Source organism: Lepisma saccharinum, chromosome 26 (assembly GCF_977018435.1).
Source record: "Lepisma saccharinum chromosome 26, izLepSacc3.1, whole genome shotgun sequence".
Lineage (NCBI taxonomy): Eukaryota > Metazoa > Arthropoda > Insecta > Zygentoma > Lepismatidae > Lepisma > Lepisma saccharinum.
In genome coordinates, this window is record NC_139254.1 from 41,696,088 (window position 1) to 41,714,109 (window position 18,022).

Below are 18,022 nucleotides of genomic sequence, written 5' to 3' on the forward strand. Positions count from 1 at the left end.
TTTTCTACTTCTTTTCTAGTTCTGGGAAGAAACTCTCGTTATAAATTCCAATTTTATTAAATAGAGTTAAATTGTCATTTCCACGTAACGCATCAAAACTGTGCTAAAATAAAACATTTTTCAAAAGCTTTGTGTAAATATTTTGAATAGGTGAATAATCTGATTATCTGAATGGAACTGAAATATAACGCAGAATGTGTTATTTTATAAATTTATTTTATCTTTAAACGTGTTTTTTTAACAATACCTTGTCCAAGATGGTGGTGTTGAGTAGAAGAGGATAGGGCATTCTGCGGACGACCTTGTTGAAGGTCATTAAATACCAATAGCCTATTTTAGCCAAAATTAATCTATATTTTCATATTTTCTGGTGGATTTAGCTAACTTGTAGGTGTAGCAAATTGTCTAACCCTACTACAAATTCTAAAACCCTCGTACTAAAGTGATTAACAAGAGCTTAATTTTTTTAATATCTAGCTTGGGAATTCTACTCCTAGGTTCATGTGACACTCTGTTGATTAGTTGTGAGTGTATTTAACTTATGCTTTAAACAACTATACTGCCAGGTGGATAGACTTGTTTGAGAATGTTTCCTGAGTTTAAGTTAGTGCCTGACCTAGGTTAACTCATTTATATTTGAAAATTATTGTTTATTATCTTCACAGTCACAACCCAATATATATAAAATATACAAAGTCCCGTTGGAAAGTATTTTTACAAGTCTTCCTTTATAAAGAAGTTGTTAAACAATAAAATTTACTGTTAAGCAACTTACTTATAAAGGTTAGCTTGTAAAAATACAATCCAACGGGACTTTGTATATTTTTATCTTGCTTTCTGTTTTCTCTAACTGAGAGACTTAGAATATTTTCACCCAGAAAATACAACAAGTGTCGTTCTTTTTCTGTCACCTCTAACTGAGAGACTCTGGGACTTTGAATATTTTCATTTAGTAGAACACTCTAAGTATTGTATATAATTTTACTGTTAATTCTAACTGAGAGACTATGGACGTAGAATATTTTCACCCAAAAAGAACACACCAAGTGTTGTACAGTAAATGTTACTGTTAAGCAACTATATAAATTTTACTGTTAATTCTAACTGAGAGATTCAGGATTTAGAATATTTTCACACAGTAGAACATTATTTAGATCCAAATATAAAATTGAACTTTTAAATAAGAGTCTATAATAAGTAATATATTTGGTATTAGTAGTTTCTACATAACTATAACATGTTAACAGATATGCCTGATAAGGATATTGTGTAAACTATTAAAGTATTTATTTGATGAAAATGATATAAAAACATTTTTTTTAGATTTGCTCAACTGACCAAATTTAAGTGATGTAGCCACTTTGGCCCACCTGCCAAAAATTAAGTTGGTGGTCCATATCTCGAAAATGATAAGAGATAGAGCAAAATGGCCGAAATCTGGCAAAAGCTTAACTACAAGGATGTATGGTGAACTATCCATATATGACATTTTCACTAGTTGTTGTCTGAGAATCATTTTGGCCCACCTGCCAAAAATTGACTTATACTGCTTATAACTTCTGAACAATTGAGAGCTCATAAGAGCTCACATTTTTTGCCTATTAATCAACATGTTGCAAGCTACAAGAATGTATTGTGAAGAAAATATTGACATACACAGATACATCTAAAATTCCATCTAGGGTGGACAATTTTTATTGTTTAAGCTATGTAAATCCCGTCACCATACAGAATTTGTTAAAATTATTGGCTTAAGTAAGTTTTTCTTTAGAATTTTCGTATTAGTAATTTAGAGGAGTTTCTAATTTGTTTTATTTGAAATACCTCAGTATTTTGAGTGGTCTAGAAATCTATTATACACTATTCTTGTTAAATATAGTGTGTTCAGAATGCTTGAAGAGCTTGTATACAAAATTTCAGTTACTGTAGAAGCTCTAAAGCTCAAATATCGCCAAGATCCGTAAGTATGGTCTCTCTCTCTCTCTCTCTCTCTCTCTCTCTCTCTCTATATATATATATATATATATATATATATATATATATGAATAATAATACCAAAAATAGTTTACTCTTTTTGCTACACTTCAGCATTGACTTGTGTCTCCAACAAAATCTATATAAATAACCCAAAATAATTTACTATTCTTGATACACTTAAGCAAAGATTAGTTTCAATTTAATTTTTTAAAACGTAATTGTGCTAAATATATTAACTCTAAGTGAGATTGAAATATTGACACCCTCTAAAGTTGTGATATATCAGGAAAATTTATATATAAATACCAAATAAAACAATGGTTAATCCTACTTGTAAAACTGAGTGCCACATTTGTAGTAAATTTGTATCTAAGACAAATTTGTCAAAACATTTGGCAATATGCGCTGGCCAAGTCAAAAATCATAAATTTCCAACTCAACTCTGCCTCTATTGTGGAAATCTTATTAGCATACCTCATATTAGCAGACATAAGAAGATGAGTTGTAAATCTCAACCATAAACCAGCCAGACTAATAATAGAAAACGACAAACACATATAGATCCAACTGATGGTCCTAAACCAAAACAAAGTAGATTTTTACTACACCTAGAGCAACAGCTTTTGGTGGACGTCTTAGTGATTTCTCCTTTGAATCAGAGCCACATTGTGATATCAACAGTTTTTTGAAGAACATAAAATCTTCAATAATAGTACTCCTGAAAAAAGGAAATTAAAAATAAATCTATCAAGTTTCATACTACTCTATCCTCTGGTTATGAGAAACCTGATGAAACACATCATATACATCACCATTGTTCCAAGGTTCAGCCTCTATATTTGAGTGATATACCGTGCGTCCATTTTGATCTTCAGCCGAGAGATCGGGAGAAGCGTGGCGGGCGGCCCTGACGAAGATGCAGACATTTGCGGCCTGTAATGCCCGCTTATTTTTATAGACATATGCAGACATTTATATAAATATTGCAAAACGAGCACTAACCTGTGTTATAACACGCAAAAGTTATTCTGTAATTCATCCAAGTTCTGCTCTTATATACACAAATAAATACGCTATAGAAACGATGTTAAGAGTCATAGATAATAAAGCATTTTAATCATAGTTTTGACCAGTAATGTCCTGCTTAAGTTTATATCCTTGAAAGAGTTTTGTGGCAATGGGAATCGTTTGGAGGTTTCGAATGTGCAACACTGTATAAAGATTACGCTGCAGACGAAACCGTTAAAAGTGAATGGTTTTCGTGAGCTTCCTTGCAATCCGAAATATCCGAGCTCGAGTTTTTTTGTTCCTTTCACGACTAGATGAATATAGTGGCGAGCAATGTAAACCAAGAGCGTGTTAATTTTGTACTGTGCGCAAGAGTGTTATTCTTGGTTACTTGCAGTTACTTGTTTGTGTTATTGCAGTGTGTACGTGTGCTGTGTCAGTGAGACGATTGGAATGCCAGCCGCAAGGTTCACGTTAGAACAAAGATTTTTTATGTATGACACGTACGTGAAAACAGACTCGTGTCGAGACGTGTGTAGGCAATTTGTACAGAAATTACCATGCGTTTCAACTCCACACAGAGATACGGTTAGACATCTTGTCCTTAAATTACGAGAAACTGGATCGCTAAATTTTAAAACACCTAAGCAAAATCGACGGATTCTAACCGAAGCAAAACTCTATGATATTGGTGCATATTAGAACGTATTAGAACGTTCTCCAAACAAACCTCTACGCCGTGTTTCACAAGAGGTGATCGTGTCAAAATCATCGGCACATACAGACAAAATTTGTCGTAGGTGTTTGTCCATATTTGATAATCTGAACTATGATGCTATCCAGAAACTTAAAGACCACAAGGAATATTGTGGTGAGAACAAGCCTGTACGTATGATTATGCCCAAACCAAAAGAAGTTGAGAAATTCGAACAATACAAGGCCCTGTTGGAGCATCCAGCTATAATATTAGCAGATTTTGAGGAATTACTCAAACCATTCAACTATTCAGGCCCTGATGGTGAAATATCTTCTACTACACCTTATGAACTCCATGAGGTATGTAGTTATGGTTATATAGTTCTGTGTTAAAATCTAATGACCCTTATGTATACAGAGGACCTAATGATGTCAAATATTTTTTTCCAAAAAAGAAAAGAAGAAGTAACAAAAATTGGTAAAGTATTATCTGTGTCATAACGAAGAGTACCATTTTCTGCTGATGAAGAACAATTATATGATGCTACTGAGATTTGCAGAAAGTGCAATTCTTATTTTACAAATGAAAATAAGAAAATTCATCATCATGACAAATTCACAAGAGAACATAAAATCAAGAAAGATACATTAGTCTTAGTAAAACAGTGAAGATTCCTGGTGATGGTACTATTAAGATGAGATTTCTAGACTCTATGATATCTATCTATGCTTTCTTGGATGCTCTTGCCAACAAATTATCTGACGAACAGTTCAAAATTACAACTAATAGTTTTCCTGGCTTGGGCATAGAACATATTAGAAAAAAAATTGGTCTATATATATAAATATATGACTGACCATACTAAGTTTAATAATGAAACTCTTCCTCCTTTCAAGAAGTTCTACAGCCAACTCAGAGAAAAGAATATTACAGATAAAGATTACAATCATGCACAATTAATGTGGAAGAAATTAGAATGTATGACACTGGGAGATTACCATGATGCTTAAATAAATTTAGATGTGACAATTCTCGCTAACATATTTCAAGCTCTTAGAAAATTGTCAATGGATATTTATAAATTGGACCGTGCACATTTGCACAGTGTACCAGGTTTAGCTTGGTCAGCTATGTTGCATAAAACAAAATTTGAGATGTAGTTAATTTCAGATGTGGTCGTGTTTCTTTTTATAGAAAGAGCTATAAGTGGGGGCCATAAATACTACACTATGGATGAATGTGGGTCGATGATGTGAGAAAACTCATACATAGATTGTTAATCATAGCAGGAGAAGAAAATGCTGGCAATAAAAATGTATTTAATGAAAAAATAGGCATTGTAGATATGATTAGTACTAAACTGGCCAATTTTATTGAAAATAACAGTAAAACCATAGGATACTTCATTAAAATTATTAATGCTCTACCTCCCAAATTCTTGAAGTGTCAGTGTTTAGTTAATGACATTATTAACCAACTTCAGTTCGAAATGCACTTACCTGGTTACCAATACTGTGGCCCGGGGACTAAATTAGAACAAAGACTGGAGAAAGGAGCCAAAGGAATTAATACTTTGGATGCAGCTTGTAAAGACTATGACCTTGCCTACAATACTCACATTGAACTTAGTGTTCGTCATAAGGCTGATGAAAAATTGGAACAAGTAGCATTTGGAAGACTAATCATCAAAGATGCTTCATTAGGTAAAAAATAGCAGCACTAGGTACAAACATTTTCATGAAACCTAAAGGTATTGTATACCAAGTACCTTATTCAGATCTAAAATCTCTAGGATCCTTAGACAATCTCCTTCCTAAAAAACAACAGGAGAAGAAAAATCTTGTTTGAGTAGAGGTCATGGAATAAAATTAGCACTTAGTACACCTCACTTGAAAAGATTGCAGAGTTCTAGAAACAAGGAACACACTGGTGGATTCATATTTAGTATTTCATTTATTTTAGCAGCTCTGGATGCTGTGGGGAGTCTAGCAGAAGGTAGTGCAGCTATAGCAAGAACAATTATTCACGCAAAGCAGAACAAAGCTGAACCAGATGAGCAAAAACGTCATAATCTGGCAATGGAGAAGAAATGCAAGAGTATTAATGCTTTGAGAAAATATATAAAAAAAGAACCATTATCCAACTATGATATTGAAAATATGATTAAGTTACTGAAAATTAAACACTTCAGAGATGTTTCATGTCAGATTCCTTACTCTTCAAGTAACCATATAAAATAGATTGTTTAGTAGTCAATTTGTATAGTTTCAAAAAATCAAGGCACTCACTGGATCTATTATTACAAACAACCTTACATAGCTTTTGTTTTTGATTCGTTTGGTGGAATACCACTATCAGGCTTAGTTCGTTATCTTAATACTTCTAATCCTTATTACAGTGACGAGCGTATCCCGAGTTTTGAGGATGTAAATTGTGGCCACCTATGTGTTTCTATGCTGGCCTTCTTATCTCAAATAAATAAACCAACAATCAAAAATTACCAGAAGGCATTGTGGCACCTGCGATGCATCATGCGAGTATTCCATCTAACTAGTGAGACTTCAGCACTAAAACGTAGCTTACACAATTATATTATCTATTATAAATCCATAGCTCTAAGTGCTTTCTATAATTTGTATCTTATTCCTAATATCACACAACAAAATAATAGAGCTGCAGTAGAAAATGAAAAAAAATAGTATTACTCCTGGTCAGTATAATCTATCAACATTACAAGCTCATCTGCCTAGAGGAGTGTTACTATCACAAAATTCTGTTACACACAGAGTAGAATTAGTTTTTGCAACTGAATCAGTTGATCTAGGTACACTTGGTAACCTACTAGGTTTTGAGAATAATTTAAAACTTGAACCTGGTATCAAACACATAGGTGGAAATATTCATAAATTCTTGGCCATAGATAAATTGAACATCCATTGTAATGTGGCAAAAGGAAATATTACCAATTCTGATGGCAACAAAGATAGTCACAAACAAACTGGAATAATAGCAAATTTCAAACCAAATTCTGAGTTCATGGAACTTATTATCTACACACCCTCCTCACCTATCTATTTTCCAGTATCTCAAAATCGTATAGACCACATAGAGATGGTGAACCAATAAAAAAGGTGAAGTAGTAGATTTTACTGGTGCTTCCACAACAGCAATCATAGAAATTAATATATGAAAGAACCGTTAACATGAAGCATATTTAAAGTTATGAATTACAATATTTTCCTCCCAATCTTCGTACATATGCTAATCTCAATGAATTCAATCGTGAAATTGAATTTGACGTGTACGTGGGTGACAGTTTTGTACATCCTCACAGGGCTAACTTTTATATTAAATTTGAAATAGTAAAGAATGAAAATAATGAAACATTTCCCCCTGGTGCAAACATAAAACTAGTAGATAGTTTTGTACCACACTTGTTCTCTCAAGTAGAAGTTAGAAAACATGGTACTGTGATAGATAGAATAGGGATATCCTGGCATTACTTCTACTGCCATAGGATCACTTAAATTTTCCAAAGTAGATGCAACATATTATCAGGCAGGGGGATTGAATCAGGAACCAAAATTCTGACAAAAAAAACACACAGTACTATTTCCCATGCGTCTGCTGCTAAGTTTCTACTTGACTTCAAGGACATCATATGGAAAGGTGGTTTGAGAATTACTTTTCGCAGGGCAGCTAATAACAATAATGCACTAATGCATTATAGTACTATAAATCCTGATGGTACAACATTACCTAACACCTTACCTGAAATAGCCAAGTGTATCATCAAGACTATGGAGCTAAGAATACCAGTAGTAGAATATGAAACTAAATATGCTCTCAAATACAAAGCAAATATTTTAAAAAATCCACAAATTCCTATTCGATTTTACACTTACAAATGTGTTCAAAAACTAGCCTCTGGTGGACATTACGAATTTGATGCTACAAATCAATTCAGCAGTATAGAGTATGATATGCAAGATTTTGTAATTGTTTTGTTCCAGACTGGGAGAGAGAGAACAGTCAAGAGAAATATTCTAGAAAATTTGATGATTGCAAGATTAAAAATATTTTTCTTAAAAATTGACGTCATGAGAGTTTTCCTCGTGAAACTTGTAATCTGGACATTGAACAAGATGACTTTCCTAAATTATATGAGGCTTGCACTGCTTACAACAGAGTAACTGAAGGATAGATAGATGTATACTACACTCCTAGTGAATTCCAGGCACACAGACTAATGTTTGTTATTAACACATCAAAAAGAAAACAAGTGTTACTCAATGACAGAACTAATATCAATATTGTATGTGAATTCCATGAGCCTCTGCCTGACAACACTTTATGTAGTCTTATTCTTCTTGCAGAGAAAACTTTTGTTTATGATGTAAGGAATAAAAGAGTCACAGAACAATTCAGTTATCTAAACTCTCTTGATTGTTAATATTATTTAGATCCAAATATTATAAAATTAAACTCTTAAATAAGAGTAAATAATAAGTAACATACTTGTAGTATGTACTAGGTCTGAGCAAATATGAGTATCTCAAGAATAAGTAGTAATCAAGTAGTCTGTAGTTTTTCATACCTAAGAAACTACCTTGACACAAGACTAACCACCTGGCTGTAGAGTTGTTTGAAGCATAAGTTATATACACTCACAACTAATCAACAGTGTGTCACATGACCCTAGCTATTTATTACAAAAATTAAGCTCTTGTTAAACGCCTTAGTATGAGGGTTTTAGAATTTGTGGTAGGGTTAGGCAATTTGCTACACCTACAAATTATCTAAATCCACCAGAAAATATGAAAATATAGCTTAATTTTGGCCAAAATAGGCTATGGTATAAAATGACCTTGGACAAGATCGTCCGCAGAATGCTATATTCTCTTCTACTATGTTGAAATTACGTTTTAATAACACATACATTTATACTATAAATTTATTAACAAATCTTTTTCAAATTTCAGGAAAATATGTGTAGTTCGAGATCTGTTCAGTGTGACAACTTTCCTCGCTTGAAACTTACCTGAAACTTCTTTGCGAAGAGAATTATGCTTCGCGGTGTTATCCACTTCACGACCTGCCACTTGAATCCTGTCCCAACAAATATGAGCACTCCTCCTCCAGCCTTTGCCGTCTGCTCGTCCTCCAGGAACAGGTGCCCTACGATGTCGTCCATGTTGGCCAGGTCTTCGAACGAGTGCCTGGACGGATCGATGTTTCCTGACATGTGAAAATGAAAATCATTTGTCTCTATCACTTTACAGATAGAGTAGCTCAATCTTATAAGCAGTGTAATTGAACAAATCTTCAACAATTACACAGCATTGAACGACTGTACCAAACGCAACGTGTGGTAAATTATATATGCTTGTTTTCCTGCCATGACAACGTTCCAATGTTTGAGCTACTTGTTTAGATCTTAAGTGAGAATTTTCGTACACGCTACCTTGCTCAGTGCTTTGTTATCATTTCACTCTTGGGTATGAATTTACAATACCGGAAGTATCGATAATTGCCTTCAAATTCGGCATCGCACTAATTTTGGCCTCCTAATGACGAATCTGCAGTTCAAATTTGACCGTCACGTCTAGAAATTGCAAAGTAACCTTGTCAATTACCGCTATGATTCTCCTTACACTAACATGGAAACCATGTTCTTTGATATGAAGACGTCTTCTTTCTGCACAACTGTCTTACTACCTTATGTTATTACGTAGTCATAACACAACGTTGCCCAAGTGTTGTGCAGTAAGTGAGGCCTCTTGCATGGAGCGTTGATTTGCATGTGCGTAAAGGTGGAAAACATATTTTCCCCACGAACCATTCACAGTAAGGTTAGTTTAGGTTAGGTTAGGTTAGGCAAGCATAGTTAAAATTAGAGTCATCATAAACATAGTTTCGAAACGATAACACTTTGGAACAGTGAAATTGCGGTAAAGTGTTTGAGAGCTAATTTAGGGCGATTTCATGCTTCTGAATAATGATATAATAATATATTTCCTGAATTGGCTCTAATTTATGAAATAAATGCAACTAATTCAAATGGCGGAAACATAAGACATACATATAAATGAACTTCCAACAACAATTTAATATTTCTTTTTGTGATTACAATAATTATTATAAAAATAAATTTATATAGGCCTATGATCATAATAATTAAGAAAATATGAACACAATGAAGTAACAAACTATGTGAAACGTTTTGTTATACGATTTCCTGCTGTATTGCTTTTTAGGACAATCCCTCTTTAAGTTCCACCAGTAGTCGGCCATCATTTGGCGATTCCACCGTCCCAGGTACCTTTCTTCCATTATCCTTATATCCTGATGGAACCTTTCTACCTGTTCTTCACTAAAATCACCAAGGTTCTCAGGGAATCTGTCAATCATGCTATGTAGAAAATGTATTTTCACACTCATATTCTAAACACACCCAATTTCCAAAAATTTTTCAACATATTTCCAACTATATCGCGGTAGTTTTCTGCTCTGTGATTCCCCCAAAAGTTTTCGACGACGGACACAAAGCTCAGCCAGGCCTCAGATTCGATGTAAGACATGTAAAATTGGCATCATTTACAAGTGTACGAATTTGTGGTCCGTCAAAGATTCCTGCCTTCAATTTTTCTATACTTAGTCCTGGAAAAGTGTGGCACATATATTTGAAACAGTCAACACTTGTATGTAAGGCCTTGACAAACTGTTTTATCAACCCAAGTTTTATATGCAGTTGCGGAAGGATGATTTTGTCCCTATCTATCAGCGGTTCATGAATGATATTAGCTTTTCCCACTGTAATATTTTCCCTTGGGGGCCAAAATTTTATCGTCCAATGCTTTTCTCTAGCACGACTATCCCACAAACAAACAATGCTTCATAAGTTGCCTAGCAACAATTTAAAAATATATTAATAAGTTTCTTAATGGGAATTTCAGTCCATTATCAAATTTTGATATTAACTAGAAAAGATTGGAGTAATTTTACCTCCTACATTTTCCATGGTGTGTTTATTTTTTTTAAAATGGAGTCAATTCAACTGAACCAATCATACAATTGGCAATCACAGCTGTTTTGTGTGCTGAAACTGTTATTAAACTTTATGCCACAAAATAAAATCTTTTTCTTTTTCCCCAGTGTAATCATTGCAAAATATAGTTGTTTTCTTCATAAATCAAAGATGTTTACTCTCTTCACGGACCCACCTTTTTCGACTTTTTTTTAATTTCTAGACGCGATCGCTAAATTTTAACTGCAGATTTGTTATTAGGAGGCTACAATTAGTGAGTATGCCGAATTTGAAAGCAATTCAAGATACTTCAGGTATTGTAAATTCTCTCCAACTCTTATTCATTTATTTGTTTTTACGAGGGACAGTCAAATGAAAACTATTTTTTTTTTTCGTTTTCTATCTATTAGATGTCTGCATGTAGAGTTGCATAAGTTTAGAGCATTTTAGTTTATAATGGTGCGTTCGTTTTTACTATAGGGGCGAGATATCGCGTTACATGGCGTGGCATGGCGCAGATGTACGTATTTTCGCTCCGTAACGTGTCGCTTATTTACGCACATATCTTTACCATGTAGACAATTATATTTATATTGCACAACGAATACTATCCTGTGTTATAAGAGTTGTTCAAAGTTGTTCAAAGTTGTTTACGCTCTATAACGGCCCAGAGCCAAAACTGATGCACTGTATTTTCAAGTTTTCATTAAGTGCTTCTATAGTATCTTAGGAAGAAGAATATTTGGGATTCACGTGCAGCCACTTTTGACCCATTGCAAAGGTCACACATCTGCCTGCGTCTTGAAGCCACTGTCTTATATCTCCCTCTATTCGTAAACTTGCTGGCGTGGTAATCACACACAGAGATAAAGAAATTTTATTTGCCAGAAAATTTCTATACTTTTTACGATTCCAGAAGGCAAAAAATACTGCTATTCACTCGAAAGTGTGTGAAGGTGGTTCCATCTTTCAAAGTGATGGAAATATATTGTGAAGCTCACTTGATCAGTGTTTCACACATGACGTCGTTTTGTAAATGACTGTTGATATCTGATTTAGATTTGATCAGTATACAGTTTGTCATATAATTTACATCGGACTTTTAAGGTTTTAATTTCTGTCTCTCTCTTGTATAATTTATTTATTATTGTGGTGTATTAGAATGAATTAAATGGTCAATGTTTTAATTAATTCAACCTGTTCGTTAATCAATACCTTCACCATGAATTTTTATGTGTCTGTGCTTCCATCTGAACACTGTTTTGTAAATTCGTTTCCTTTGTAGTCCAGGCAAACTGAAGGAATTATCTATTCAACCTGGGCAAATTGCTTCAGCAGCATTTTAAAAAATTTCTGGCTCAGACATCATTGCTGAATAACATTAAAAAATCAGACCAAAAGGACCATGACCACTTCCGAAAACGGATTTATAAATGGCGGAATGGCTCCTAACATCTCATGTTTATATCCGAATAAATTTTAATATTTTGCATATTATTACTTATAATTTGTTTCCCTTTAATATTAAATTATATTTTGCCATTAAGAATAGAGATCTCTAAATTGTGCTTGATTTCTTGTAAAAAAACGGACAGTGAACTAGATGTAGTCAAAATATAATATTACCGGTCGGCAAGGGTTTGGATGACTCACGGATGACTGTTGTTACTGAATCATTTCAGCATCCTCATTCCAAAAATGAAATTCACTTTTACCAAACACGTGTAATTTTTCAGAAAAAAGTCAATATATTAAGTGCCTAAATTTCATAATAAAATGTGTAGTTCTATTATTTCTTCAATAGATAGCTCTGTTTAGAAAGTGATACAATATTGGTTTTCTACAATACAAATCCTCCAATTTTGAACTATAAATGCACATATAAGAGTAGGCAATTAATCCACCTTCCATCTTCATAACACACATTGGCATGAAAATTGTAAACTTTGATAAAGTAAGTTTTATTCTCCAACTTCCTCATAAAATTTCCTTCAGAAAATGTCAAGAACTTAATCTAATAATAGGTTGGGTTGATTGAACTAAATGAAGTGGAGACAAATCCCTATCTATGGAAAACTCCTGACATTATTGGAGGAATTTTATGTCACATCCGTCATCAGCACTCAAAATACTTCCACGGGTCTCCCCGATGGCGCATTCGTAGCGTCGTCGCTTTGTAATCAAGGGGTCCCGAGTACGGTACCCGGTGGAGGCACATACTGTATGCCCAGTCCCGATTATCCATGCTGAGCATAAAGTGGACTTAAAACAACAAACACAACTCAAAAAATTCCAGAATCACGTATTGGCTTGTAAACAACCAAAATTTCCCTTCTTTAAAACTATTCTATTTCGCTCTGTAATAAGCGTAATGGAATGACGAATATGAGAATTTTTATTGTGAAATTGAGAAATATCCTGACGTGATGGGATGAAAAGAATTTCGCTTGTGTGGTCAGTATTTAAATACTTCCAAAATCACCTATTGATTTTAAATAATCCAATTTTTTTCTTTAAAAGCAAGGCTGTGTAATCACGAATTACCAACATTGCATGTAACTTGATAACAGGTGATAGAACCGGCTGTTGGACGATTTGAAGTTGCAAGCTATGCTGAAGATTTTTTTCCGTCACTACAGCAGCCAGACATCAAATACCTCAAGTCTCTATCCCTGTACTTGCAGAAGACGTTCGAAAATCCAACCGCACGGAAAAAGATCCTGGGAGGTCAAATTATGACAGGAAGAAGTAGCAGGTTATGTGTCGAACTCGGTTTGAATTTTTAGTTTGAGTTATTGCTTTAATTCATATTTAGCACAGAAATGTTAATAAGCGACAGGAGCTACAGGTTAAAGTGGGATTCGAACCACTATGTGCCTTCACCGCGTATCGAACTTGGGACTTCGGGCCGGACCAGACCTCGTAAAAGAAGATGTACTAGTGCACTCCCTTAAAAATGGTAATACCGACACGAGGAAACGGATTTACAGAAATCCCGAAGCCAACATCTCTGTTTTCAATACGGCGCTTTTACTGTTACTACATAACAGTGTAAAAATATGCCAGGGTATTATTGGATAATAATAAACAACGCAATGAAATGTGAGAAAATATACAAACTATACTGGATCCGCGCTTAGAAGGAACTGTACGGTAAACAAATGCACGTGTATGAATACAGTGTTGCCAACCAATAACTGCAGAATATAGCGAAAAGCGAATTCTCACAGTGTGTAGTGTTCTACATTATATTGTAGAAATTATTTTTATGACTTAGAAGGAACTGTACTGTAAACAAATGCAAGTGTATGAATACAGTGTTGCCAACCAATTACTGCACAATATAGCGAAAAGCGAATTCTCACAACTCTGCTTTTTATGGATAATCACTATAATCACAATGTGGACATGTCATACCCTATTTGTTGCTAGTTTTCATAGAATAAAGAATACAAATTTTCCTCCTCACTTCCCTCACAAGAAAAGCCATTTTTTGAATGGCCAGTTCTTTCCGAGTGTTACCTTTGTATATCCGTAGGTTTATTAAATATATATATATATATGTAGTATAAACATATTCACATAACTAGAGTTGTTTTGCATACATTTTTAGAGTTTTCCAAATTTCACGCAAATTGGACAAAAATTGTAAGAGAATTTGAAAAAAAAAAATCCAATATCGAGGATCCGCGATTTTCTTTTTCTATGCTATCAAAAAATGAAGTCCTGTCTTGCAATGGACGTAGAGAATATATGTGCAGAATTTCGTCTAATTTACTCAAAAATCGTAAGAGGTGTGACGAATCGAAAATTACCAACGAAATGGAACTTCAGCCACTTTATTTCTTCCATTTTTCAAAATTTTTAAAATCTAGCATCATATTTAGAAACAGCGTCGTAGAGAACGTTCGAATAGGAACATCTGCAACAATACCACAAGGATTAATACTGCTGTTAAAGAAAATAAATAAACAAACGAAAAATAGGTCACTTCCGTGTCTATTTTTGAATGAAGTCAAATAAGTATGATACTACTGTGCAAATATCTGAAAGCCATTATTGTCACCAATGCAGGACCAAAAAGTTCAAAACAGCTAATTTTAGCAGAAGAATAGGCGGATTGGCAACACTTCTCGTCGAGCCTGCTTGAACAACAGACCCTGCCACGCGCAACAAAATATAGTCCACTTTCTAACTTGCAAGAATAGAACAATCCTTCAACACAATTGTAATTATCGTACTCTAGAATTATCATAACCAATATTTAGTATGTAAATGAACTCCAGGTTGGCATAAATACACAAGACGTGACAATTTTTACTCTGGGTACAACACGCATGCGTAAAGGCTGGGCAGGCGGGAGGGAATTTCAATTTGTGCGAGATGGATGTTTGCTTTGGCTACGTTAAACACTGCAGCGGGAAACCGTTGAAAAGCGCAGAGAAACAAATTGTATTGAATGTGTTCGCAAAGTTTTGCGAGAAATATCCAACTATGGTTACCCAGGACGTGATGAAATTGACATCTGAGTTTACTGGTGTCTCTGTTAAGAGTGTAAAATCTGCGCGCAGCGAGGTTCTAAATGAGGGCATTTTAACAACACCAGGGAAAAAGCGTCAACGTCAAAAGCCTGTGTTACAAGTTCAGTGCGATGAGTTTGCGAGGATCCGTCTTAAGGTTCATCACTTTTTGGAGAGGAACGAAGCGCCAACAATAAATAAAGTGTTGGTGAGTGTGAATAGTGATCCGGATCTGCCGAACCTTAAGAAAACAAGTTTCCACACACTTCTGAAAGAAATCAGCTTCGAGTTTGTGCAACGCAACAGAATAAATATTATTGTTAACCGAGAAGACATATTGTTGTGGCGCCGGAACTACCTGAGGAAAATACGCGAATACAGGCAGGAGGGGCGAAAGTTGTATTTCCTTGATGAAACGTGGGTGAATGAAGGTCATACTGTTTCTAAGGTGTGGGTAGATTCTGCCATAAAATCTAAAAAAACAGGCTTTCCTCTCAGGATTAACCACAGGGCTAAGAAACCCGACCGGCAAAGGCAGACGCCTTATTGTATTGCATATTGGAGAAAGAAGAGGAAAGCTTCTGGGAATCAGATTACATGTGCGACACGGTTGTTGACCGACTTGTTATCAATCCAGCTGATAGCAGTAGCGGCGGCACCAACAGTGAAGGGGAGGAATCTATGGAAGGAATCGAATTTCTATCTGACTCTGCTTAGGCAAGTAAAACACTTTTATATCTTCAAATTAAATTCTTAAGTACAGAAGTTCAGCTTATCTTGTGAATAGTTATAGTTTTCCTTTTTATTTAATCTCTCGTAACTTGTAACATTGCTTTCGCGCCAACTTTCTCTCACACGTGGTGGAAGCAGCAGAAGCTTTACGATCATCCAATCGCTGAAGCCTGGCGGAGTAATACTTTTGCCCTTGTGTTTACAGTGCAGTCCCTTCTAAGCGCGGAAAAGGTATAGAGACAGTAACGATATTAAGAAAGGAATCGAACGTCTGCAATCCACATCTCCATCACATTTTTACTCAGGTTTATGCAATATTAGTATCGGAGTTTAGATGATCCTTGAGTTAATTTTGATGAATTGCATTTCATCGGTATGAACATCGTATTCAAAATGATTGCGAAGAAAGTGTTCAAATATTCTGCGAGAAGGTTGAGATAGTGAAAACATTAGGATCTGCTGTTGCTGCTTATGCTGGTGTTGTGATCTCTGCCGAAAATAATATACAAGCCGATGCAGCACTTCTCTGGACTTTTGCCACTGGCGGTTTCACTGCAAGATGTCATATTTTACAACCTTTATACTTATCCTCGTGCATTATTCGAATCACAACTTATGTTGAGGAGAGCCGACAAGTCTCAGTTAGGTTGTATGACCAATCACCATTGGACATACATGCCCACACAACAAATAACCACAGACCAACCTAAGTACAAGGGCCATCAGGTTAGCATCAGAGAAAGCTTGTGAGAGCTATTTTCCCAGAGACTTATACCCTCCTCCCAATTACAATCATGGGTAATGTTTACCAACCAGTTGTTACACTCATGGGAGGGGTAGAAGTGCCGTATTTATAAAGAATCAACAATTTTTAGGCTGACAGTAGCCATCTTGAATAACAAAAACCATGTGCTCCAAATCACACGTTTATTACATATTTTATCCTTTATTGAAAATCAAAGATAACACTTACCCATAGGTAAAATAATGCCTAATTTACTAAAAGTAAATTCATTTGCAATTATCTGGCATAATGAAGCGAGAAAAGGTGGAAAAACACTTTTGTTTGCACTTTTTAAGCAATTGATAACTCTGCCATCTGGTGGGAGAAAGTGGCACTTCTCCCACAGACAAGGAAAGATCTCAGAGGACTCCAGCTGGCAAATGAGAAGCCTTCAAGGCTGTGACGTCACAGAGCAGACTTTCAGATGGCCTATTGTGTTCTGAGCTTTCTATTCAAGCTCACTTGTATTCCAGACCCACCTGAGAGCAGGTCACCTGTGAAGTTGCTGGCAGAATCCAGTGTGTTAATGGCCGGCTGTGCCAGCAACAAAGGATGCATAAGGGAAACGGATCTAAGGTCCAGTTATAGTAAACACTGGCCTAAGTGTGTGTGACCAAGTGGGATATTGTGTCCAAAACAGCATTTAATGATCCCAGTGAAAATTTCAGCAATATAGCGAGTTTTTGTGAACCTTCATCCAAAGTGGAAATCCAGACCACATGGTCGGCAGAACAGACGCCGTAACAGCATCCATAGGATATCAGCAAATATCCAAGTTGTTCTCAGCCATCCATGCAAGAAAAGCCAGGAAAACTCATCCATCACTCCCCCAAAGCCTTTGTTACACCAAGGAAGCAGTGAATTACCTTTTGTTAGTGTTGTGTACCCCAAAATTACCCATGTGTCGGGATGTGGCTATGAAGGATGAAATAGTGTGTGTGTGGCCCCAGGTGTGAAAATTATAATGTGAAAACGGCTGGTATGTAAGTACAGAATCTTTTGTATATCTTTTTTGTGTGTTATGTACAGTGAAATGCTCGTGTTTGGTGGTAGCTATGCCACAAGCGGTGTTTTTTTATGAATAAATATGTCGTTCAAAGGTGTCTGACCTTCTATCGTTGAAGTGAATCATAAGCCTACCAAGGCCTCCTCTGGTTACTGCTTCTTAAATTTAGGCTAAAGTTCGTCTGTTGCTTAACAGGTATCTCAAGGGATACCTGTTATTATACGGAACATCACACGTGGAATAGGGTCTGCGTGTGGCCGCGTAAAGCGTG

The 18,022-nt window shown here is 35.4% G+C and overlaps 1 protein-coding gene across 2 annotated transcripts in view; it reads right to left on the reverse strand.

Moving 5' to 3' along the window:
- The window catches only part of LOC145979539 (clavesin-1-like), a 126,465-nt gene that overhangs the window by 46,409 nt on the left and 62,034 nt on the right, over positions 1-18,022 (reverse strand). For both annotated transcript variants that reach the window (XM_083112505.1, XM_083112506.1), the window contains exon 5: positions 8,724-8,920. In XM_083112505.1, coding sequence (XP_082968631.1) covers positions 8,724-8,920 — 197 coding nt within the window. The remainder of the gene's footprint in view (positions 1-8,723; positions 8,921-18,022) is intronic.